Source organism: Physella acuta, unplaced genomic scaffold (assembly GCF_028476545.2).
Source record: "Physella acuta isolate Inbredline_101_S28 unplaced genomic scaffold, ASM2847654v3 ptg000543l, whole genome shotgun sequence".
In the NCBI taxonomy this organism is placed as follows: Eukaryota; Metazoa; Mollusca; class Gastropoda; family Physidae; genus Physella; species Physella acuta.
Window position 1 is genome coordinate 539990 of NW_026732062.1, and position 24592 is coordinate 564581.

Consider the following 24592-nt stretch of genomic DNA (forward strand, 5'->3'; position numbering starts at 1 on the left):
TGTTTTAATAAAAACGTTTATGGTTTAAGCTTGTATTCATACACTAAAAAAAACCCACTTTTTATTTAACTCATTATAAGAAAGCCTGGGCTAGTTATACGATTTTAGTGCGGTTATGCATCAAGTTCAGTACATACTATTATTAATATAGCGACCGACGCTTTTCTTTTTATTTAGATATATAATAGTAGTACATTTTTATATGATTAAAAATAATTTTATACGAACAGGCTAGAACCTTCCCCCTCCCCAGGACCCACATACACACACACACACACACACACACATATATATATATATATATATATATATATATATATATATATATATATATATATATATATATATGTATATATTTATATATATATATATATATATATATATATATATATATATATATATATATATATATATATATATATATATATATATATATATAGATAGATAGATAGATAGATAAATAGAGAGAGCGAGAGAGAGAGAGAGAGAAAGGGAGAGGAAATAATAATTAAGTTTTTTGATATAAAAAGAAACAATGCGTTGGTTAAGATATATTTTATTGTGCGCCACTACATTCACATCTAATGTAACGTCCCCCCCCCTCTCTTGACTGGATGAAATATCTGCATCAGTCTCTACGCTTATGCGGCGATGTTTGTGCCTAGAAGGACGCTCTGTCGTTGATGAGCATGAGGAAGATGTGTCTGAGAGTCAACTGCTGCACGCTGAATGCCCGCAGGTTGAATCTCTCCTTGGCTAGAATCAGACTCCTGAACAGCGAGACCAGAGAGACGGGCTGGGGGTAGTGGATCTCGCACGAGTCCGCTTCCCTGATGATGACCTGAGGATACAAATTGTCAGGAGGTTTACAGTCAAATATAGTAGTTGTAGGGATTTACTAAGATAAAGAGACCCCTCCCCCCTCCCTCCGCCATGTGTCAGATGCCGTTTTAAATGTTTATAGTTACATATATATATATATATATATATATATATATATATATATATATATATATATATATATATATATATATATATATATATATATATATATATATATATATATATATATATGGCCAATATCGCCTCCCATAAGTCGGCCAAAGTCCGAAACTTTGCTTCATTTCGGCCTTTGGCCGGCCAATCCGCAGACTGGCCGTGGAGGACCGGCCAAAGTCTGAAATAGCTCTTGATTTCGGCCTTTGGCCGGCCAGTTGGCCATCGTGGACCGGCCAAAGTCTTAATTAGAACATCATCTGGCTAAGGACGACCGGCCAAAGTCCGAATTAGAGGATCATGAGTAGATTTTCGTTTTTTTTATGCCGTAAGGATCATGAAATTAAGTCTTTATTGATTATTAATTAAAGTAAATGACAGAAACATTCACATTTTTTATTGTACTATAGTCTCAATCTGTCAATATCATCATTTGTTACAACAAGTTGAACTTTTATGGCATTTAGAATTACATAGCAGCTTGTTATTTTTACACTTACAGCGATTTGTTGAGCACTTAGTTGTGCAATTGCAGCGAGTGTAGCCTTGGCCCCCAGTCAATGATTGTGAAGATGCGATGGTTCGCAGTGATTTTTTCTCAGTGCCAACTGACGACAATAAGAGCAGTTTTTCGTGAAGAATTGAAAACTCACTTCTAGCATACAGTTGTTTTAGAACACCATGTTCCGTTCCTAATTTGTAGAAACCGCCCTCGACGCTCATGACAACTGCAATCACGCTTCGGGGATCACCGTGACCTCTGTCAACATCTGGAAAACGGATGCGTACATTGTCACCCACTTCACCATCTTTAAATTTTGTATTTGATGTTTTAAGCATCTTAGCAACTTGAGTTTGCTAGCCAGTATGAGATGCTGATCTGTGTTCCACGATGTCTTGTTTGTTGTGACACAATCTGCAGGTAATGTTCCCTCTGTACCCTTCGTCCGCTTCATTGAGTATTCCACAAATATCATGGACATCGTTGCCACAGGATCCAAAAGAATGAGCTGCACTACAATGTTTTTCACAAACTATACAGAATCTGTTGGCCACATTATTGTCACGCAACTGGTCTGGACGTTCCGCCACGGTAGTAGATATGTTAGCTGAGGATGTCATTGCATTTATGGCAACCTCCATTTCTTGTTCAATGTTCTCAAGATCTTCCCCAGTAACTATTTTATCGAGAGCCCATATATGAAAACTAACATGGATTTACATTTTTTTTGACAGCCACCTGCTATGTCTGTCTCATGGTCTGACGGCCCTTTTGATCCATGTCGCCTTGCATATAGAATGCTATACAAACAAGAGCTAAACAATACGTTACTATCAATGAAAACGCACCCGGAATAATGAAAATGCGATCACAACTTAGTCTAGATAGAACATTGGCCAGGACATCCCGGCCAGTGCGCGCATTGGCCGGCCAATGTACAAAACACGCTGTCAAGTTTAAGCGCTTCGGACTTTGGCCAGTACGTCCCGGCCAGTGCGCGCATTGGCCGGCCAATCTACGAAATACGATCTTAGTGCTAAGTTCTTCGGGCTTTGGCCAAGAGAGCCGGCCAATGCGCGGATTGGCCGGCCAATCCGCGCTTTGGCCGCACTTCGGGCTTTGACCGTAACACACACACACACATATATATATATATATATATATATATATATATATATATATATATATATATATATATATATATATATATATATATATATTTGCAGTAGGTCATACTTGTTCGGTTTTACATTAAAGTGTCAAAACTTGTTTTATAAAGTAGAGAGCTTATAGATTGGTTTGTATGGAAGAATGGTTTGGAGTGATGTTCTGAAATACAGCTTATAGTTTGGTATGGGAGAATGTTACAGAAGATAAACACACAGTGTAGGGCCATATAAACACACAGGGTGGGGCCATATAAACACACAGGATAGGCCATATAGTTTGGTATGGGAGAATGTTAGGGAAGATTTTCTGAAATACTGCTTATAGTTTGGTATAGGGTAGACTTACACGCTCTGCAACACTGGTGACGTGTGTGCTTTGAACCGTGCGGTGCAGAAAGACGATGACGTCGTCGAGTATCTTGGACGACCCAGACTTTGTGACGTTGAGCTGGAGCACCACCCAGTAGCCCTGGCCGTACCTGAGCTTGAGGTCCTGCGGGCTCCCTATGGTGATGAGCCGCCCGTTGAGCATGAAAGCCATTCGCATGCACAGCGCTTCACACTCCTCAATACTGCAAGTTGTGTTTAGTTAACCACGGCACATAGTGCTTGTAAACTAGCAGCAAATGTTGTATGACTTTCACAGTGTGGAGAACAGCTAAGAGGAAAACGTATGACTATGACTGAGAAATACCGATGAATAGAAAACGAGGAATGACCTTGACCCACCTGCGCGTGGCTATAATGAGACTGTGTCCAGAGATCTGGATCAGGTGCAAGACGTTCCACATGATCCGCCTGGACATGCGGCCCATACCTACGGTCGGCATATCCAGCACCAGCAGAACGGGTTTCCCCATGATGGCGATACCCAGGGAGAGTTTTCGTTTGTTGTTGTGGCTGTAACACACAACACGTCAAGTATCTACTGTAACACACAACACGTCAAGTATCTGCTGTAACACACAACACGTCAAGTATCTACTGTAACACACAACACGTCAAGTATCTACCGTAACACACAACACGTCAAGTATCTACTGTAACACACAACACGTCAAGTATCTACTGTAACACACAACACGTCAAGTATCTACTGTAACACACAACACGTCAAGTATCTACTGTAACACACAACACGTCAAGTATCTACCGTAACACACAACACGTCAAGTATCTACTGTAACACACAACACGTCAAGTATCTACTGTAACACACAACACGTCAAGTATCTACCGTAACACACAACACGTCAAGTATCTACTGTAACACACAACACGTCAAGTATCTACCGTAACACACAACACGTCAAGTATCTACCGTAACACACAACACGTCAAGTATCTACTGTAACACACAACACGTCAAGTATCTACCGTAACACACAACACGTCACTAATGTAACACACAACACGCCAACTTGCTACTGTAAAACATGTTGCAACATTGCATCAAATTGCATCTCTTTTATTTATTAACCGAGTAGTCTACAACTCTAAAATGAACCATCCGTGTATCCCGCCAGTCACTGAATTGGTTACCAGCTATCATCTACCCACCCACCCATCTACCCACCCAGCCACCCATCTACCCACCCAGCCACCCATCTACCCACCCACCCACCCACCCACCCATCTACCCACCCACCCATCCGTGTATCCCGCCAGTCACTGAATTGGTTACCAGCTATCATCTACCCACCCACCCATCTACTCACCCACCCACCCATCTACCCACCCATCTACCCACCCATCTATCCACCCACCCATCTACCCACCCACCCACCCACCCATCTACCCACCCACCCATCTACCCACCTACCCAACCACCCACCTACCCACCCAACCATCTACCCACCCACCCACCCATCTACCCACCTACCCACCCACCCACCCACCCATCCATCTACCCACCCACCCACCCACTCATCTACCCACCTACCCACCCACCCACTCATCTACCCACCCACCCACCCACCCACTCATCTACCCAAACTCATTACCCACCCACCCACCCACCCACCTATCTCCCCACCCACCCATCTACCCACCTCTCCACCTACCCACCCACCCATCTACCCACCCACCCACCCATCTACCCACCCACCCACCCATCTACCCACCCACCCACCCATCTACCCACCCACCCATCTACCCACCTACCCAACCACCCACCTACCCACCCAACCATCTACTCACCCACCCACCCATCTACCCACCTACCCACCCACCCACCCATCTACCCACCCACCCACCCACTCATCTACCCACCCACCCATCTACCCACCTACCCACCCACCCACCCATCTACCCACCCACCCACCCACTCATCTACCCACCCACCCATCTACCCACCCATCTACCCACCCACCCACCCACCCATCTACCCACCCACCCATCTACCCACCTACCCAACCACCCACCTACCCACCCAACCATCTACTCACCCACCCACCCATCTACCCACCTACCCACCCACCCACCCATCTACCCACCCACCCACCCACTCATCTACCCACCCTACCACCCACTCATTTACCCACCCACCCATCTACCCACCCAGCCACCCATCTACCCACCCAGCCACCCATCTACCCACCCACCCACCTACCCACCCACCCACCCACCCATCTACCTACCCACCCATCCGTGTATCCCGCCAGTCACTGAATTGGTTAAAGATATCATCTACTCACCCACCCATCTACTCACCCACCCACCCATCTACCCACCCATCTACCCACCCATCTACCCACCCACCCATCTACCCACCCACCCACCCACCCATCTACCCACCCATCTACCCACCCACCCATCTACCCACCTACCCAACCACCCACCTACCCACCCAACCATCTACCCACCTACCCACCCATCTACCCACCTACCCACCCACCCACCCACCCATCCATCTACCCATCCACCCACCCACTCATCTACCCACCCACCCACCCACCCACCCATCTACCCACCCACCCACCCATCTACCCACCCACCCACCCACCCACCTACCCACCCACCCATCTAAAATCTACCCACCCACCCAACCACTCCCTCACCTGTATCTTCTCACCACCTTATTCTCGTAAGGCCGGAGCGTGATAAAGTCTATAACGACCTCAACGACATCTTCTAAGCTTCTGTCGGGGACGCCCCTGATCCTCCCGTACAGGTACAGCGTCTCCCGCCCCGTGAGCATGTCATGGAGGGCGTTGTTCTCAGGGCAGTAACCCAGCTTGGTGCTGGCCTGATGGATGAGTCAGGTCAGAGATGGCTTTTTGGTACCCTAGTTGTGAACGTTCACCATTCACACCATGCGGGGAGTGTACTGTAGCATAATAAGTGAATCGTGCGGTTCTCAAACTTGTGTTATATGGCATGAGATGAGTCTTTGGGTAAGTGTGTAGGTATGTGTGGTAGTGTCGCCACTGACAGAAATAGAGGGGCGTCCTAGTTTCGCCACTGCCATCAGTGGATGTAGCTTACCTTCGTTAGCTCCGTCTTGACGTTGTGTTTGAGCACATAGATATCCCCGGCCGTAGGCTGAGTGTCACCAATAATCATCTTCAGAATGCTGGTTTTGCCTGAGTTGCTCTTCCCCAGCAGCCCGAAGCTTTCGTTTGGTGACATCCCCAGGGATGTGGGGTACACAGCCCTGTTGGTGTAGTAGCAGTTGCTGTACGTCTTCTCCACGTTCACCATCAGCAGCACCTCTGAAAATGGGGTTCCAGCGTTTGTTATTTTGTTCTACCTTCAGCTTTGGTTAACGGTTATCATTGCTACCTGCTTTAAACAAAACTATTTCAGGGCTTTGTGTTAAAGCAAGGCAGTATGATCACAGAAAACCTCACCACAAACCGACAGTTTGTTCACAATTTATGTAAACTTGATCCAACCTAAACTAACGTTAGTAAAGTCACGCTTATAAGTTAGCTTACAATTTATTAAACCCGAATGAAACCTAAACTATAATTAGTAAGTCAAGCGTGTAAGTCAGCTTACAATTTATTAAACCCGAATGAAACCTAAACTACCTTTAGTAAAGTGACACGTTTCAGCAATGGCGTAGCGAGGTCGGGTGTCACTCAGTGCGGCAATCATAATGTCACCCCCTTTTCCATTGCCGGAATATTTAATTAGCACTTAAAAGACTTTATAACTCCAATTAATCATTAATTGAACTGGCAAAAATCATTTATCTTGTATGTATTTTATATTTTTTGTCTTGGTATCATCCCCCCTCCAATGGTGTCACCCGGTGCGGTCCGCACCCCCGCCTCGCCTCGCGACGCCTCTGCGTTTCAGTACGTGTCCGTGTTTATCGCAACATGAAAAAGCCCTACCGTTGTTGCTTTCCGGCGACTGGGCCAGAGTTTCCACTCGTGCACCCTCGTCGTTCACCTCCTGGTCTTGACAGAACATGTAAGGGGCAGCCTTGTTTTTATCCTTGGAGCAACACACCGACAGGTACATGGGTAAAATGTATTTGCTGGTGAGAAAATATGTTAACTTTGTCAGCCATGTTTTTATCTTTAGAGCAGCACACCAACAGGTACATGGGTAAAATGTATTTGCTGGTGAGAAAATATGTTAACTTTGTCAGCCTTGTTTTTATCTTTAGAGCAGCACACCAACAGGTACATGGGTAAAATGTATTTGCTGGTGAGAAAATATGTTAACTTTGTCAGCCATGTTTTTATCCTTGGAGCAGCACACCAACAGGTACATGGGTAAAATGTATTTGCTGGTGAGAAAATATGTTAACTTTGTCAGCCATGTTTTTATCCTTGGAGCAGCACGCCAACTGGTACATGGGTAAAATGTATTTGCTGGTGAGAAAATATGTTAACTTTGTCAGCCATGTTTTTATCCTTGGAGCTTCACGCCAACTGGTACATGGGTAAAATGTATTTGCTGGTGAGAAAATATGTTAACTTTGTCAGCCATGTTTTTATCCTTGGAGCAGCACACCAACTGGTACATGGGTAAAATGTATTTGCTGGTGAGAAAATATGTTAAGTTTGTCAGCCTTGTTTTTATCCTTGGAGCAACACACCAACAGGTACATGGGTAAAATGTATTTGCTGGTGAGAAAATATGTTAACTTTGTCAGCCTTGTTTTTATCCTTGGAGCAGCACGCCAACTGGTTATGTGGGTAAAATGTATTTGCTGGGGAAGATGTTGTTGTGGATAAAAACGAAGTAGAAATTTAATTTTTTTTTGGTACTTGATAGTAGCTGATGGTAAATATTCTAACAGTTGTACTGATATCAATCATAGTTAGGGTTCACAGTAGTAATCCAGAAAACTAACTTCGACATTTATATTTAAGTTTTGGATTTCGATATTTAAAAACAACGTGAGAAAAATGTGGTAAAAGTGTATTGACCTGTAGATCTCGTACTCCACACACGCGATCATCAGCCAGGAGATGATGAACTGGACGACGAACATTTCCATGTTTAGTATCAGTCGTGTCTCGTTTGGCCAGGAGTGGGAGACACACGTGCCTAGGGGAGACACACATAGTGGCTGGAGATAGGACACAGACACACGACTAGACAGACACACGACTAGACAGACACACGTACCTAGGGGAGACACACATAGTGGCTGGAGATAGGACACAGTCAGACACACGACTAGACAGACACACGTACCTAGGGGAGACACACATAGTGGCTGGAGATAGGACACAGTCAGACACACGACTAGACAGACACACGACTAGACAGACACACGACTAGACAGACACACGACTAGACAGACACACGACTAGACAGACACATGTACCTAGGGGAGACACGTAGTGGCTGGAGATAGGACACAGTCAGACACACGACTAGACAGGACAGATACGTACCTAGAAGGACAAACGACTAGACAGGACAGACACGTACCTAGGGGGGACACACGAACTGGCTTCATATAGGACACAACCAGATACCCGACTGGACACAGAGGCGACACAGGTAATAAGATACAATCAGACGCGCGTCTAGACAGACACACGATCAAACGGCTCATGTTTTGACATACTTATGACCCAACATCAAACAAACGATCAATGCAACATTTCCCTAACTTGAGCAAGTGCTTGTTAAGTGTAGCACAGACCAACTGACCGTTGACTGTAGACTTGACGGTCCTAGAGACGAGTGTGAGCAGTGAGTAGGACAGCAGGTAATTGGGGGACACGGCACCCAGGAGGTTGTCAATAAGGCCGAGGTAATCCTTCATGGACTGGGCGTAGATCTTGGTCAGTGCAATCACCATGCTCATCAATAGGCCTGTATGGAGTGGGCAAGCTTTAGCATCTAGTCGTGCTACTTGATCACCACCTACCCAGACTATCTATCTATAATATATATATATATATATATATATATATATATATATATATATATATATATATATATATATATATATATATATATATACATATATATATATATAGGCCCTAAATATATATATATATAGGGCCTATATAAATAAATAAATAAATAAATATATATATATATATATATATATATATATATATATATATATATATATATATATATATATATATATATATATATATATTTATATATATGGACAGCCATATGTATGCGTACGTGTAGTATATATATATATATATATATATATATATATATATATATATATATATATATATATATATATATATATATATATATATATAAACTGTATGTGTTAAATTACATATGCTTATATAGCTAAACATATGTATGTATGTATTTATATCATGACTTGGGTGATTTGGTTAGTAGAGTCAATATTATTTGGTCAACCACCGAGCAGTAATTTACAACGTCCTACACGTTTGTGCCTAGTGTAAAGCGGATCTCCGACTGACCCATGAAGGTGTTGTAGATGAGCATGGTTATGCTGCCGGTGATGGCTGTGTAGAAGACGCTCTGGAAGGCGTAGAGGTACGGGAAGACGGTCAGGCCGAACACGAGCAACAAGGTGATCGTGGCGTTCCAGTGGCCGCACCGGATGTAGTACTCGGGGCTGTACATGAGGGCCAGGACGATGGTCGCGGCCACGAACAGGTAGACGAGCAGGTCGAAGATGTAGGTGCCCAGCCAGAAGACACAGGTGTTGACGCCACTCACAGACTGGAGGTGTCTAGCGCCGTTCTGAAAAACATTGTTTCATTGAATGGAAGGAATGGGTGAAACCGTTCTGAAAAACGTTATTTCATTGGATGGAAGGAGTGTGTGAAATTGTCAGCCTAAAATAACAGTTCTATCAGCTTAGATTATTACTGCTCTAGGCCAACAAGATTTTCGATTTATAATGAAAAGTGTCTAGAACCCCGAGCAAGTGACCTCAGTGACCAGAAAAGTGACCTCACCGTTCTCTCATAGATGACCTCACTGACCAGAAAAGTGACCTCACCGTTCTCTCAAAGATGACCTCACTGACCAGAAAAGTGACCTCACCGTTCTCTCATAGATGACCTCACTGACCAGAAAAGTGACCTCACCGTTCTCTCATAGATGACCTCACTGACCAGAAAAGTGACCTCACCGTTCTCTCAAAGATGACCTCACTGACCAGAAAAGTGACCTCACCGTTCTCTCAAAGATGACCTCACTGACCAGAAAAGTGACCTCACCGTTCTCTCATAGATGACCTCATGACCAGAAAACTGACCTCACCGTTCTCTCATAGATGAACTCAGTGACCAGAAAAGTGACCTCACCGTTCTCTCATAGATGACCTCACTGACCAGCAAAGTGACCTCAACGTTCTCTTATAGATGACCTCACTGACCAGAAAAGTGACCTCACCGTTCTCTCATAGATGAACTCAGTGACCTGAAAAGTGACCTCACCGTTCTCTCATAGATGACCTCAGTGACCTGAAAAGTGACCTCACCGTTCTCTCATAGATGAACTCAGTGACCTGAAAAGTGACCTCACCGTTCTCTCATAGATGAACTCAGTGACCAGAAAAGTGACCTCACCGTTCTCTCATAGATGAACTCAGTGACCAGAAAAGTGACCTCACCGTTCTCTCATAGATGAACTCAGTGACCTGAAAAGTGACCTCACCGTTCTCTCATAGATGACCTCAGTGACCTGAAAAGTGACCTCACCGTTCTCTCATAGATGAACTCAGTGACCTGAAAAGTGACCTCACCGTTCTCTCATAGATGAACTCAGTGACCAGAAAAGTGACCTCACCGTTCTCTCATAGATGAACTCAGTGACCAGAAAAGTGACCTCACCGTTCTCTCATAGATGACCTAAGTGACCAGTAAAGTGACCTCACCGTTCTCTCGAAGATGACCTCTGTGACCAGTAACAAGGGCACCAGGCACATGACTATAGCGATGCATGCGATCGTCTTGACCTGCATCTTGAGGTACAGCTGCTCCTCAAAGCTCTGGACGTACTCCACGCCCGTCTGCACGCTGTAGTTCTCTCCCAGGGCGGTCACGATCTCTGAGTTGATCATTATCTGAACCTGGGAATTTAAAATCAACATTAACCGAGTACATTTTTATTTTTGTAGCAGTCCTTATATTGTGTATTAAAAATAATTATGCATTGGATAAGTCAAATCGGATGTCAGATTGAATTGACATCGGGTTTTGACCCACGAGCCACGTTTCAGACAAATTGGTCGGTTAGAAGTGGTCGAAATCTCGCTCGCCAGTTGCGATCCGTGACGACAGATTCAAGATTTGTCAAAAGCACGACGGACAGAGGAAGCAAGTTAAATAATATCTGGTAAAACATTTATATAGCTTGATTGCGATCTCCCTTACTGTTATAATTGTTCAGGCCTAGATATAATCAGACGTATTAATTAAGACAATAAATCTTACCGCGACACCTTGTGCCTGGGTCATCCAGTGTTGGTAAAATATGATTGTGGTATCCGGGATGGTCAGCTCAACGCCGAAAATAAATTTCTTATTGTAACGTTCGTCGTCGTATTTGTTGGCCCAGTAAATGAAGAATTCGTTCGGATCTTTCTAGAAGAAGACACATTTTTTAGCAGTAAGATGAACTTAAGACAGTCTTTTCACACTTGTGTACATTTTACTTCCCTAGAACCAGACTGTTCTAACTCCACTTTCTCTCTCTCTCTCTCTCTCTCTCTCTCTCTCTCTCTCTCTCTCTCTCGCTTTATATATATATATATATGTATATATATATATATATATATATATATATATATATATATATATATATATATATATATATATATATATATATATATATATATATATATATATATATATATATATATCGAAAAGTGGAGTTATTTCTGGTATCAACATGCAAGAGCGCTGGGGTGTAAGAAACTTTGGCGTAGCTAGTGGAACACGCAACGTTTACTTATAAGACACTAGTTCATTTTTTAAAGAACATATTTTGACACGGTACTCCATAGAATACAAATCGCAAACTCACACATCAATTTACTCACCAGGGAGTAGTCCTTTAACCTGACTCGACGACATACAGAAAATAGTTCCTTTATCTGACTTAGCGAGACACAGAAAATAGTTCCTTTACCAGACGTAGCGACACACAGAAAATAGTTCCTTTATCTGACTTAGCGAGACACAGAAAATAGTTCCTTTACCAGACGTAGCGACATACAGAAAATAGTTCCTTTACCAGACGTAGCGACACACAGAAAATAGTTCCTTTATCTGACTTAGCGAGACACAGAAAATAGTTCCTTTAACTGAGACATACAGAAAAAAGTTCCTTTACCTGAGACATACAGAAAATAGTTCCTTTACCTGACTTGGCGACATACAGAAAAAAGTTCCTTTACCTGAGACATACAGAAAAAAGTTCCTTTACCTGAGACATACAGAAAAAAGTTCCTTTACCTGAGACATACAGAAAAAAGTTCCTTTACCTGAGACATACATAAAATAGTTCCTTTACCTGAGACATACAGAAAATAGTTCCTTTACCTGAGACATACAGAAAATAGTTCCTTTACCAGACGTAGCGACACACAGAAAATAGTTCCTTTATCTGACTTAGCGAGACACAGAAAATAGTTCCATTAACTGAGACATACAGAAAAAAGTTCCTTTACCCGAGACATACAGAAAATAGTTCCTTTACCTGAGACATACAGAAAATAGTTCCTTTACCTGAGACATATAGAAAATAGTTCCTTTACCTGAGACATACAGAAAATAGTTCCTTTACCTGAGACATACAGAAAATAGTTCCTTTACCTAAGACATACAAAAAATAGTTCCTTTACCTGACTTGGCGACATACAGAAAAAAGTTCCTTTACCTGAGACATACAGAAAATAGTTCCTTTACCTGACTTGGCGACATACAGAAAATAGTTCCTTTACCTGAGACATACAGAAAAAAGTTCCTTTACCTGAGACATACAGAAAATAGTTCCTTTACCTGAGACATACAGAAAATAGTTCCTTTACCTGAGACATACAGAAAATAGTTCCTTTACACGAGACATACAGAAAATAGTTCCTTTACCTGAGACATACAGAAAATAGTTCCTTTACCTGACTTGGCGACATACAGAAAATAGTTCCTTTACCTGAGACATACAGAAAATAGTTCCTTTACCTGAGACATACAGAAAATAGTTCCTTTACCTGAGACATACAGAAAATAGTTCCTTTACCTGAGACATACATAAAATAGTTCCTTTACCTGAGACATACATAAAATAGTTCCTTTACCTGAGACATACAGAAAATAGTTCCTTTACCTGAGACATACAGAAAATAGTTCCCTTACCTGACTTGGAGACATGACGTGACTCCCTACCGACTGGAACTGTTTCTCGTATGAGTCTAGTTTCGCTTTGGCCGTGCTGTCGTTCTTCCATATGGGGATGAGGGTATCCTCCAGGCCCCTGAGGCTGAACTCGAGCGGCTTGACGTCAGAGGCTGACATGGTGTCCTGGTCTAGTCCTATGCCGAACAGCACCACCCCCGCGGGGAGGAACAGGATAGCGAGGGCGGTGATGAGGGGGCGGGTGAAGAGGATCCACTTCTTGAAGAAGATGGCTTTGAGCTGCTGTAAGATGAGCCGGGAGCCGGTGTACTGCTCGTAGTTTCCCATCCTCTTGAAGAGACGTTCTGTGGAGCAACAGGGGAGAACATCAAGGAAACAGGGGCGATGTAAACCCCTAACCCTAACCAAAAGTAAAATTATCTCGTATTTTGGTTGGCACGATTAGTAAAAGCGGCTCGGCATAGTGCTGACCACACTATCTCTTCATATGCCGAGGTCACAGAAACAAGTGAGCTCTACTTCACTTGCCCTATAGACCGTCAAGTTTGAACTGGAACTTTTACGATTAGGCTAAAAAAAATCAACACTTTGTCTAAAGGTGTTGGACTAGATGTTTAAACAGCTGTAGTGGGATGATGGACTAAGGTCAGTTGAGTTCAGGTGACGTGGACCGTGATTTATGTTTCTTACGTAAAGCTGTAATTTATGCTTAAGGAAATGTGGACAAGTGATCTTCGCATCTTGTAACGAACAGGAATTTTAAATGCAATATATATTAGTATTATTAGTATCAAAATAACTTCATCATGTAGCTTAAATACAATATACTCTAGTATCGATATGTCTATATCTACAAAAGATATTCAAAGATTGTACACTTTGTAGTCTATGCTACTGACCTGATAAGAAACCGTCCTTATCAAACTCGTTTTGCTCTTCCATAGTTTCACATCTATATAAATATATACACATTGTTTCACATCTATATAAATATATACACATTGTTTCACATCTATATAAATGTAAAACATTGTTTTACGTCTAAATAAATAGAAGCAAATTGTTTCACATCTTTATAAATGTAAATAGAAACACATTCTTTCACATCTATATAAATGTAAAATCATTATTTCTCATCTAAATAAATATAAACACATTGTTTCACATCTATATAAATATAAACACATTGTTTCACATCTAGATCTAAATAAATATAAATAGAAGCATATTCTTTCACATCTATTTCAATAGAAACACATTGTTTCACATCTATATAAATATAAACACATTCGATTCAAGAGATTCCAACACCAGCTACTGTATTTCAAATACAGGCAGTCCATACATCATATCACCTGACTTGAAAATGGTGACTTTAAAATATCCCCAACCCTCATTCTTGTATGTGTATGAGAGGTAGTTGGGCTGAGGTGGGGAGGTACGAACGGGAGTCATTTATCACAATGATAAAATGACTTTTTAATCAGCCACTACCTAGGCTGTGCTATTTATCACGACCAGAGCGGAGTTTAGTCCCCTAGTCAGAAGTTGTGGGTGTCCTGTATGCAGTGGCGTAGCGAGGTCGGGTGTCACCCGGTGCGGCACTTAATGGTGTCACCCCCCCATAGGCGTAGCCAGCCTTCCCGGGGACAAACTTTCAAACTTTCGATTTGCAACCCCCCCCTCCCTCAAGCTTTTCGATTTGCAACCCCCCCCCCCCTCAAGTTTTTCTCTATATAATTTGCTATTTTTTGCCTTGGTGTCAACCCCCTAAATGGTGTCACCCGGTGCGGTCCGCACCCCCGCCCCCCCCCTCGCTACGCCCCTGCCTGTATGACCGTATTGGTGACGTCATGTATGGACGCTGCCCACGCTACCATGGCAACACTTACATGCTGGAGTGAGCTGAATCGATGTTCTCCCTCAGCTCGAAGCCTTCCCCTAGTCTGTAGAGGGAAGCAACCACACAACTCAGTATGTGACATGACCATACACGGGATGTAACTCTACTCTAAATGCTAGACTGTTATACAGGGGACATAACTCATTAGACTAGATAGTTATTTAAGTCAAGAATCCAACATCAAATGTAATAAGACAATTAGAGTTCGCCTATCTAGGTCTATGCCTTTTAGCGATTAAAGTATAGCTTCTTAAGTCAAGTACTAGTACTTTTGTATTAACCCCTTTACCAACTTCCTTCCGATTGAGTTGATGCATTATGGGGTGCTAACCGATTATAGAGCCAGAAGAACCGGAAGTGAACTCGTATCGCGTTTTATTGAGAGTGTAGACTGCCACCTACCAAGAGTTTGTGAATAGTAAATTTATCTATCGTCTGCTAGATGATGTAGCCTCAAGTAAAAGATCCAACATTACGTGCCCCCTGCTCACAAGTAAAAACCACCATTGCGTGCCACCTAACCTCAATCAAATGACACATTTTGCGTACCACCTACCCTCATTCAAAAGACTCATTTTGCGTGCCATCTACCTTCAATCAAAAAACATATTTAGCGTGCCACCTAACCTCAGTCAAAAGATACATTTTGCGGGCCACCCACCCTCAATCAAAAGACTCATTTTGCGTGCCACCTACCCTCAATCAAAAAACACATTTTGCGTGCCACCTACCCTCAATTAAAAGACATATTTAGCGTGCCACCTAACCTGTCAAAAGACACATTTTGAGTGCCACCTACCCTCAATCAAAAGACTCATTTTGCGGGCCACCTACCCTCAATCAAAAGACTCATTTTGCGTGCCACCTACCCTCAATCAAAAGACTCATTTTGCGTGCCACCTACCCTCAATCAAAAGACTCATTTTGCGTGCCACCTACCCTCAATCAAAAAACACATTTTGCGTGCCACCTACCCTCAATTAAAAGACATATTTAGCGTGCCACCTAACCTCAGTCAAAAAGACACATTTTGCGTGCCACCTACACTCAATCAAAAGACTCATTTTGCGGGCCACCTACCCTCAATCAAAAGACTCATTTTGCGTGCTCAACTCACCCATGAAAGACATCATATAACGAGAACGCAGAGAGCCGTTAACTCACCCATGAAAGACATCATAAAACGAGAACGCAGAGAGCCGTTAACTCACCCATGAAAGACATCATATAACGAGAACGCAGATAGCCGTTAACTCACCCATGAAAGACATCATATAACGAGAACGCAGAGAGCCGTTAACTCACCCATGAAAGACATCATATAACGAGAACGCAGAGAGCCGAATGTTCGAGATTTTCAAGTCGTCTGTTCGCTTGTCCAGCTGCTCCAGAAAGTTGGGAATGAAGAAGTCTAAACCCTCTGGAAGCGAGATGGTCACTTCCGTTGAGTTGGAGCCCTGTTGCCAGAAAACGTTAGATGGTAAAACTTTATGCAGTTCAGTAAGAAGTACAGTACCGTTGCAAGGGCCTATGGGCGTGGTGGAGTAGAGTTTCACTGTTTCAGTGACGTCGGCATTTGTTGGTATAATGTGGTCATCGTTCTGCTTGGTCGCGGACTTTCCCTAACGTGAGTCAGGTACCCATCAGAGCCATCGTACGTATTTGGGTCTGGGGCCCGAACTCGAAGCTTTCGGGTTAGAAGACGTACGCGCTACCATATGATCACGCCGTTCAGTAAATTGGAAGACATGGTATTAAATGTTGTATCAGACAACATCTGGTTTCAGTCGAAAATTGGAAATAAACATTATAATTGCACATTTAAAGATCTAAATTTTGATTGCAAGTGCAAGTGATAAAATCTTAAGGTTTTTTTGTGTGTGAAAGGTTTAAGTTTAAATTAGATCTTGAAAATCATTTTCTAAAAATAGCATGTAAAGGTTGAGTTTAGTATACTAGTTATAACTTATTATTCATCACTAAGAATTAGTTTATATTGAAAAAAAATATTCTTGAAGATATAATTTAATGATAATTCTATAAGAATTATTGTATAGAAATAGATTCTACCTTAATTAACGAATAAATGATATCCTGGCAATTTAAATTACTCGATTATAAGATGAACCTAATGTAGCCCAAGCCTCTACCACTCACACTGAAAGTGGCTTCTGGGAAGATTGTCTGGACTGTCTTCAACAAGTTCTTGATGGAACATCCGGGTTCTCTGGTCACCTTCAGATGGTAGCCCACACCTGGCGGAAGTCAAAAGGTGACTCATTCTCAGACTCAATGCAAAACTAGATTTACTGGATAGACTCAATGCAAAACTAGATTTACTGGATAGACTCAATGCAAAACTAGATTTACTGGATAGACTCAATGCAAAACTAGATTTACTGGATAGACTCAATGCAAAACTAGATTTACTGGATAGACTCAATGCAAAACTAGATTTACTGGATAGACTCAATGCAAAAGATAAAACTATTCACCGAAAATCCGCTTTAAGAATGCCGGTGACCCGTAACATTTTACGCCTCCCTCCTCTATGATGGCTATCCTGTCGGCCAGTGTCTCGGCCTCGTCCATGCTGTGGGTGGACATGAGGATGGTGCGGCCCTGTTTCATGTTCTGGAGGAAGTGACACACGTCTTTCTTTGCTTTGGCATTCAGGCCGTAGGTTGGCTCGTCCAGGAAGATTATCTGAGGATACAGCCTGATCTTCAAATTATCTGAGGATACAGCCTGATCTTTCAAATTATCTGAGGATACAGCCTGATCTTTCAAATTATCTGAGGATACAGCCTGATCTTTCAAATTATCTGAGGATACAGCCTGATCTTTCAAATTATCTAAGGATACAGCCTGATCTTTTAAATTATCTGAGGATACAGCCTGATCTTTCAAATTATCTGAGGATACAGCCTGATCTTTCAAATTATCTGAGGATACAGCCTGATCTTTCAAATTATCTGAGGATACAGCCTGATCTTTCAAATTATCTGAGGATACAGCCTGATCTTTCAAATTATCTGAGGATACAGCCTGATCTTTCAAATTATCTGAGGATACAGCCTGATCTTTCAAATTATCTGAGGATACAGCCTGATCTTTTAAATTATCTGAGGATACAGCCTGATCTTTCAAATTATCTAAGGATACAGCCTGATCTTTTAAATTATCTGAGGATACAGCCTGATCTTTCAAATTATCTGAGGATACAGCCTGATCTTTCAAATTATCTGAGGATACAGCCTGATCTTTCAAATTATCTGAGGATACAGCCTGATCTTTCAAATTATCTGAGGATACAGCCTGATCTTTCAAATTATCTGAGGATACAGCCTGATCTTTCAAATTATCTGAGGATACAGCCTGATCTTTCAAATTATCTGAGGATACAGCCTGATCTTTCAAATTATCTGAGGATACAGCCTGATCTTTTAAATTATCTGAGGATACAGCCTGATCTTTCAAATTATCTGAGGATACAGCCTGACCTTTCAAATTATCTGAGGATACAGCCTGATCTTTCAAATTATCTGAGGATACAGCCTGATCTTTCAAATTATCTGAGGATACAGCCTGATCTTTCAAATTATCTGAGGATACAGCCTGATCTTTCAAATTATCTGAGGATACAGCCTGATCTTTCAAACTATCTGTGGATACAGCCTGATCTTTCAAATTATCTGAGGATACAGCCTGATCTTTCAACTCGCTCACTAGGTCTAACATTTAGTTCAATCACGTGTTATTCGGTTTGAGAAACCCAGAAATTGGCATATACAAGTGATATTGTATTTTAAAACAGTTTCAGCTCAACACGGCGAGTGTTTTGGGTAGTTTATTGATGATAATGACAAAGTTGATTATTTAGCAGGGTCTATTGTTAAAAGTTAAACAAAACCACCGAAACACCCTACCCTGACCGCCTACCAAGTTTACCCTACACCCTACCCTGACCCCCACACACCCCCACCCTATCCTGACCCCCAAACACCGACACCCGACCCCAAAACACCCCACCCTACTCTGATCTCCAGCAATGTCCGACAGCCAACATTTGGTTACCTGATTCTCCCCAACAAACGAGCATTTGGTTACCTGATTCTCCCCAACAAACGAGCATGCGATGGTCAGCCAATATTTGGTTACCTGATTCTCCCCAACAAACGAGCATGCGATGGTCAGCCAACATTTGGTTACCTGATTCTCCCCAACAAACGAGCATGCGATGGTCAGCTTGCGTCTCTCACCGACATTGAGCATCCAGGGATAGTTGTCGCTCTGTTCCCCCAGCCCGATACAACGGAGTAACTCCGAGTTCCAGTTCTCGTAGTGGGCTGAGTAGTGGCCCTTCAGCTGGGGGTAAAAAATGGTGGGGTCTGAGGGTACGGGCTCGGCCATACATATTAACGTATGACTATTTAATTAACACAAAGTCCCTAGATGTTTTCTTGGTTCTTAAGTTGATCTTATCATACAACAAACATCTGCGACCACTGACTAACAAGGAATCGCTCCCCAAAACTTTCCTAACCCAACTTTTTAACCCTACCTACTTACTATGATACAGACAAAAAACAACACAGACTATAGTTTTAGCTTAAATACATACTAGGCGACCCAGTTTCCCTTTGAAAAACGGTCTGTGTCTGCACTTACAACACAAACTTATTTCTCTCTGAGCCTACCCCACCATTTGCCAACTAAGAATTTATATATATATATATATATATATATATATATATATATATATATATATATATATATATATGTGTGTGTGTGTGTCAGTTTGATGTACCTTGAGGTAGAAAGTCAGGTGCTCAAGGCATGTGAGTTTCCTAAACAAGACGTCATGTTGTGTGCAGTAGCCAGTTATGTGGTTCAGTCTTCGGCGCTCTTTAGCCACATTGTGTCCGTTAATAGTCACGACTCCTGATGACGCTGGTATGATGCCTGACATAGATGACGTAGACGTTACAGGTGACATAGATGACAAATATGATGGAGATGACATAAAATAGATGACATACGCCAGGGATTATACAGATGACAGATACGATACATACGACACAGATGAAATAGAAGAGACATAAAAAACTTCTTAGCATTTCAAAATATCATTCCTGTATTAGACATAATCTACTATTCCTGTTGCAGGGAGCGCAGTTTGAGAACTAACACCTACAAGTATTATACAATGTATTGATGCTACTTTATGTCTGTTTTTGTGTTTGCAAAATCATTCCTCTTTTAAGTATTCCAAGAATGAATTCTTGCGGTAATTAAATCATCGGTTTTTTGTTTGGTGTATTTGTACATGCACAACATCTTATTTACTGCTGTAGATGCTTTATTTCTTTTCCATTTAGGTCGTAAATTTAGCACCTCCTCCTAACCCTATCACGTGACCAGCTCTCACAGACTCACGTGACCAGCTCTCACCCTCTCACGTGACCAACACCACGTGACCAACACCACGTGACCAGCTCTCACCCTCTCACGTGATCAACACCACGTGACCAACACCACGTGACCAGCTCTCACCCTCTCACGTGACCAGCACCACGTGACCAGCACTCACCCTCTCACGTGACCAGCACCACGTGACCAGCACTCACCCTCTCACGTGACCAGCACCACGTGACCAGCACTCACCCTCTCACGTGACCAGCACCACGTGACCAGCACTCACCCTCTCACGTGACCAACACCCCGTGACCAACACCACGTGACCAGCACCACGTGACCAGCACTCACCCTCTCACGTGACCAACACCCCGTGACCAACACCACGTGACCAGCACCACGTGACCAACACCACGTGACCAGCACCACGTGACCAGCACCACGTGACCAGCACCACGTGACCAACACCACGTGACCAGCACTCACCCCCTCACGTGACCAACACCACGTGACCAACACCACGTGACCAACACCACGTGACCAAGACACCCTCTCACGTGACCAACACCACGTGACCAACACCACGTGACCTGCACTCACCCCCTCACGTGACCAACACCACGTGACCAGCACCACGTGACCAAGACACCCTCTCACGTGACCAACACCACGTGACCAGCACTTACCCTCTTACGTGACCAACTCTCACCCTCTCACGTGACCAGCACCACGTGACCAACACCACGTGACCAACAGCACGTGACCAGCACTCACCAGCCAGCAGGTTGATCAAGGTCGTCTTGCCGGAGTACTTGTTCCCCACGATGACGGTCACCTCGCTCCTGTACAGGTTGATGCTGACCCCGGCCACCACTGGCTCGTCGTTGACCAGCTGACGGGAGGTCAAGGTCGTGTTAGAGGTACAGGTACAGGTGTGAGCTGGTGATAGCTCTCTAATTAAATGTTGCAGTTTTTACAGTTCAAGTTTACTAAAACAACACCAAGCCTTTGGTGATGGCGTGGTGTAGTCGGCAGAGCTCATCGCTGCTAAACCGAAAGGTCCCGAGTTCGAACACGCGGACTGATAGGGCTTTATAGCAGGAGACAGCAACTCATCTAGAGAGAAAACTCCAGTAACACTTAGTTTTAATTTGAGTTGGAGGAAATCCCATAAAATATTACGTTTAATATTGAAGAAGAGAGTGATGATAAGAAATTAAGGATGGGAAAAAATTATCTCCCAATGTATATATATATGGCTTTAGGTGTTACGTTAAAGATCTGGAAGGGCCTGTATAGGAATCAACAGAGGAAGCACAGACCGTCACTAATTAAAGAACAATAGGGGAAAAAATTAGCTACTGTAACATAATTGTTTGGTTAAAAAAGACAAATCTAACAATTAAACTTCTACAATTCCCGTGTAACAACAGTTTGTAAAACAACATTTTTTCTCCGCTACGACTTAAGTCAGGGTCCCATAAGGAAAGATCACTGTCAGCCCTTACCTTCATCAAACCCCTGGAGCTAATGACTGGTGTCAGCCGACGGGGTACACTCTCAAACAGGTGTTCTTCCGACTGGGGTAGGGCGGGGATTTCTGGGCAACCCTCCAGTCTCCAGTAGGACCGCTGGGTAAGGAAATCAAATGATGACGATGACATTAAAATTCTAACTATTGCTATCACCTAATGGAAAATTGGCCTCATCAAAATTTTAAGTTATTTTGTTTTACTGTTATCTTTTGACAGACACTGCCCCCACAGTCTATTGATCGACACTGCAACCCTATCATTTTCAATCTATCGACGAACATTGATCCCCACAATCTATTGACCATCTGACCCCCGACCAATCTATTAATCAAGACTGCCAAACCCTTAAAATCTAATGAGCGACACTGCCCCCATCCCAGAGACTGACCCCCGACCAATGCTGTGACCGAGACTGACCCCCGACCAATGCTATAACCGAGACTGACCCCCGACCAATGCTGTGACCGAGACTGACCCCCGACCAATGCTGTGACCGAGACTGACCCCCGACCAATGCTGTGACCGAGACTGACCCCCGACCATTAAACTGACCGGGACTGACCCCCGACCAATCAACTGACCGAGACTGACCCCCGACCAATCAACTGACCGAGACTGACCCCCGACCTACAACTGACCGAGACTGATCCCCGACCTACAACTGACCGAGACTGACCCCCCCTCCCCCGACCAATGCTTTGACCAAGACTGACCGTGAAACAGAAGTAGTAGGGCTGTGGGTTGCCGTGGTGGTCGGGGAAGACGTTGCGGATGTACCACATGAGGAGGAAGTTGACCGCCGTGTTCAGGCACATGATGATCAGACCGTCAGAGACTGTGGTGTGTGGGGCCTTCTCATTGATGAACATGTTGGCGTAGTTGATACCTCGGCCTGCCCCGGGGGAGGGGAAATGATAAGAAATGGTGAACATGTTGGCGTAGTTGATACCTCGGCCTGCCCCGGGGGAGGGGATGATAAGAAATGATGAACATGTTGGCGTAGTTGATACCTCGGCCTGCCCCGGGGGAGGGGGGGGGAGGGGATGATATGAAATGATGAACATGGTGGCGTAGTTAATACCTCGGCCTGCCCCCGGGGAGGGGGAGGGGAAGATAAGAAATGATGAACATGTTGGCGTAGTTGATACCTCGGCCTGCCCCGGGGGAGGGGGGGAGGGGATGATATGAAATGATGAACATGTTGGCGCAGTTGATACCTCGGCCTGCCCCGGGGGAGGGGGGAGGGGATGATATGAAATGATGAACATGTTGGCGCAGTTGATAACACGGCCTGCCCCGGGGGAGGGGGGAGGGGAAGATAAGAAATGATGAACATGTTGGCGTAGTTGATACCTCGGCCTGCCCCGGGGGAGGGGGGAGGGGAAAATAGGAAGTAAAAACATACGGGCGCTCGCACAAACACACACACACACACATACGCACTCAAGCACATTTACGAAAGCACTGCAAAATTGATGAAAAGTATTGAGTACATAAATATTCCTTGTTGTAGATGTCTCACTATATAATACCTAAATATTCCTTGTTGTAGATGTCTCACTATATAATACCTAAATATTCCTTGTTGTAGATGTCTCACTATATAATACCTAAATATTCCTTGTTGTAGATGTCTCACTATATAATACCTAAATATTCCTTGTTGTAGATATCTCACTATACAATACCTAAATATTCCTTGTTGTAGATGTCTCACTATATAATACCTAAATGTTCCTTGTTGTAGATGTCTCACTATATAATACCTAAATATTCCTTGTTGTTGATGTCTCACTATATAATACCTAAATATTCCTTGGTGTAGATGTCTCACTATATAATACCTAAATATTCCTTGGTGTAGATGTCTCACTATATAATACCTAAATATTCCTTGTTGTTGATGTCTCACTATATAATACCTAAATATTCCTTGTTGTAGATGTCTCACTATATAATACCTAAATATTCCTTGTTGTAGATGTCTCACTATATAATACCTAAATATTCCTTGTTGTAGATGTCTCACTATATAATACCTAAATATTCCTTGTTGTAGATGTCTCACTATATAATACGTAAATATTCCTTGTTGTAGATGTCTCACTATATAATACCTAAATATTCCTTGTTGTAGATGTCTCACTATATAATACCTAAATATTCCTTGGTGTAGATGTCTCACTATATAATACCTAAATATTCCTTGGTGTAGATGTCTCACTATATAATACCTAAATATTCCTTGTTGTAGATGTCTCACTATATAATACCTAAATATT

The 24592-nt window shown here is 43.0% G+C and overlaps 2 protein-coding genes across 2 annotated transcripts; both read right to left on the minus strand.

Annotated features, from left to right (window-relative positions):
* Nucleotides 1-587: 587 nt before the first annotated feature.
* LOC131946037 (phospholipid-transporting ATPase ABCA3-like) lies at nucleotides 588-7142 on the minus strand. Its single transcript, XM_059306667.1, has 6 exons — nucleotides 7011-7142; nucleotides 6154-6380; nucleotides 5727-5914; nucleotides 3397-3567; nucleotides 3014-3239; nucleotides 588-841 (listed from the first exon to the last, which is right to left on the minus strand). The coding sequence occupies exons 1-6, from the start codon at nucleotides 7138-7140 to the stop codon at nucleotides 662-664; spliced, it is 1122 nt and encodes a 373-aa protein (XP_059162650.1). The 5' UTR covers nucleotides 7141-7142; the 3' UTR covers nucleotides 588-661.
* A 391-nt stretch (nucleotides 7143-7533) lies between these two features.
* Nucleotides 7534-23861, minus strand: LOC131946023 (ATP-binding cassette sub-family A member 17). Its single transcript, XM_059306652.1, has 18 exons — nucleotides 23843-23861; nucleotides 23024-23202; nucleotides 22284-22406; nucleotides 21550-21667; nucleotides 20168-20322; nucleotides 19570-19725; nucleotides 17853-19065; nucleotides 17515-17612; nucleotides 16663-16814; nucleotides 15347-15400; nucleotides 14354-14406; nucleotides 13455-13798; nucleotides 11532-11681; nucleotides 10973-11167; nucleotides 9546-9831; nucleotides 8794-8958; nucleotides 8058-8178; nucleotides 7534-7666 (listed from the first exon to the last, which is right to left on the minus strand). Exons 2-18 carry the CDS (start codon nucleotides 23177-23179, stop codon nucleotides 7534-7536), a joined length of 3672 nt encoding a protein of 1223 aa, XP_059162635.1. The 5' UTR covers nucleotides 23180-23202; nucleotides 23843-23861.
* Nucleotides 23862-24592: the final 731 nt, after the last annotated feature.

Coding starts and splice junctions, on each gene's coding strand:
- LOC131946037 (XM_059306667.1), bottom strand. CDS start 7,140: ATGTACCTGTCGGTGTGTTGCTCCAAGGATAAAAACAAGGCTGCCCCT. Junction 6,381..7,010: donor GTCGCCGGAAAGCAACAACG/GTAGGGCTTTTT, acceptor CCCCATTTTCAG/AGGTGCTGCTGATGGTGAAC. Junction 5,915..6,153: donor TCAAGACGGAGCTAACGAAG/GTAAGCTACATC, acceptor CTCATCCATCAG/GCCAGCACCAAGCTGGGTTA.
- LOC131946023 (XM_059306652.1), bottom strand. CDS start 23,179: ATGTTCATCAATGAGAAGGCCCCACACACCACAGTCTCTGACGGTCTG. Junction 19,066..19,569: donor CGTTTGTTGGGGAGAATCAG/GTAACCAAATGT, acceptor TTGAAAGATCAG/GCTGTATCCTCAGATAATTT. Junction 8,959..9,545: donor CATCTACAACACCTTCATGG/GTCAGTCGGAGA, acceptor CACTCCATACAG/GCCTATTGATGAGCATGGTG.